At 42.6% G+C, this 892-nt stretch overlaps 1 protein-coding gene across 1 annotated transcript in view; it reads right to left on the bottom strand.

Annotated features, from left to right (window-relative positions):
- The window catches only part of fgf8b (fibroblast growth factor 8b), a 4,393-nt gene that overhangs the window by 904 nt on the left and 2,597 nt on the right, over positions 1-892 (bottom strand). Inside the window, exon 4 of the mRNA XM_032528077.1 lies at positions 247-353. Coding sequence (XP_032383968.1) covers positions 247-353 — 107 coding nt within the window. The remainder of the gene's footprint in view (positions 1-246; positions 354-892) is intronic.

Here is an 892-nt window from a genome sequence, read left to right as displayed (position 1 = left end):
GGTTGAGGTATGTTGGCCAATTTCCAGGAAGCGGAAACATTGTCTTTATTTCAAGATCAAAATACCCTTTGAAACCTTGAGAGGGCTTGCTCAGACAAAATCAAAATCAAATGTCTTCTGACTTTGAATGTGTCTCAACAATGTGTCGGCATTAGCTGCAAATATGGAATAACATTTCCAAAAAACAAACAAACTTTAAGATGTTGCTGTAGTCATGCAGCCACAGAACTAGGAATTCCAGATTACCTTGCCAATCAGCTTCCCCCTCTTGTTCATACATATGTAGTATCCTGTCTTCACCCCTTTAATGCGAATACGACTTCCAAAAGAGTCCGTCTCCACCTCCAGTTTAGCTGCACAGACAAAACAGATCACACATAATGAGATGACAAAGTTCTGACACGACGCCGGCATGCAGATTATGATGTTACAGTGTGGGAGACAAATGAATTCTTCATGTATGGTGGAGACCGTGTAATAAACTGGAGTTACATCATGTCATTATTAAATCTCAGTAAATGGTTTTGAAACGATCACGAGCAGCAAACCAGAATCGTAGAGATGACACATAAATTCCTTCTTAACCCTTTTATGGTCCAGTAGCTGCCTTTAACAAAGCCTGCAAGCCTTCCAAAATAGCACCAAATGATAGTGATTTTGCATGGTGTGATTGTTGTTGAATGTCTGTAAATGCTGTGCTGTGATGCAGCTCAGACTGGGGATGAAGGAGAGTGAGAATACTGTGGTCAGGGACACCGCCACAAGCACAGAGCAGCGGTCAGATTTGGGCCTGTTACAAGAGTGACACCCACTTAGGATGTGTAGCAAATGTGTGCATGACTGACTCTCTCCCTGTGTGTGTGTGTGTGTGTGTGTGTGTGTGTGTGTGTGT

This window comes from Etheostoma spectabile, chromosome 2 (genome assembly GCF_008692095.1).
Source record: "Etheostoma spectabile isolate EspeVRDwgs_2016 chromosome 2, UIUC_Espe_1.0, whole genome shotgun sequence".
Classification (NCBI taxonomy): Eukaryota; Metazoa; Chordata; class Actinopteri; order Perciformes; family Percidae; genus Etheostoma; species Etheostoma spectabile.
This window is presented reverse-complemented; position numbering and strand designations above follow the sequence as displayed.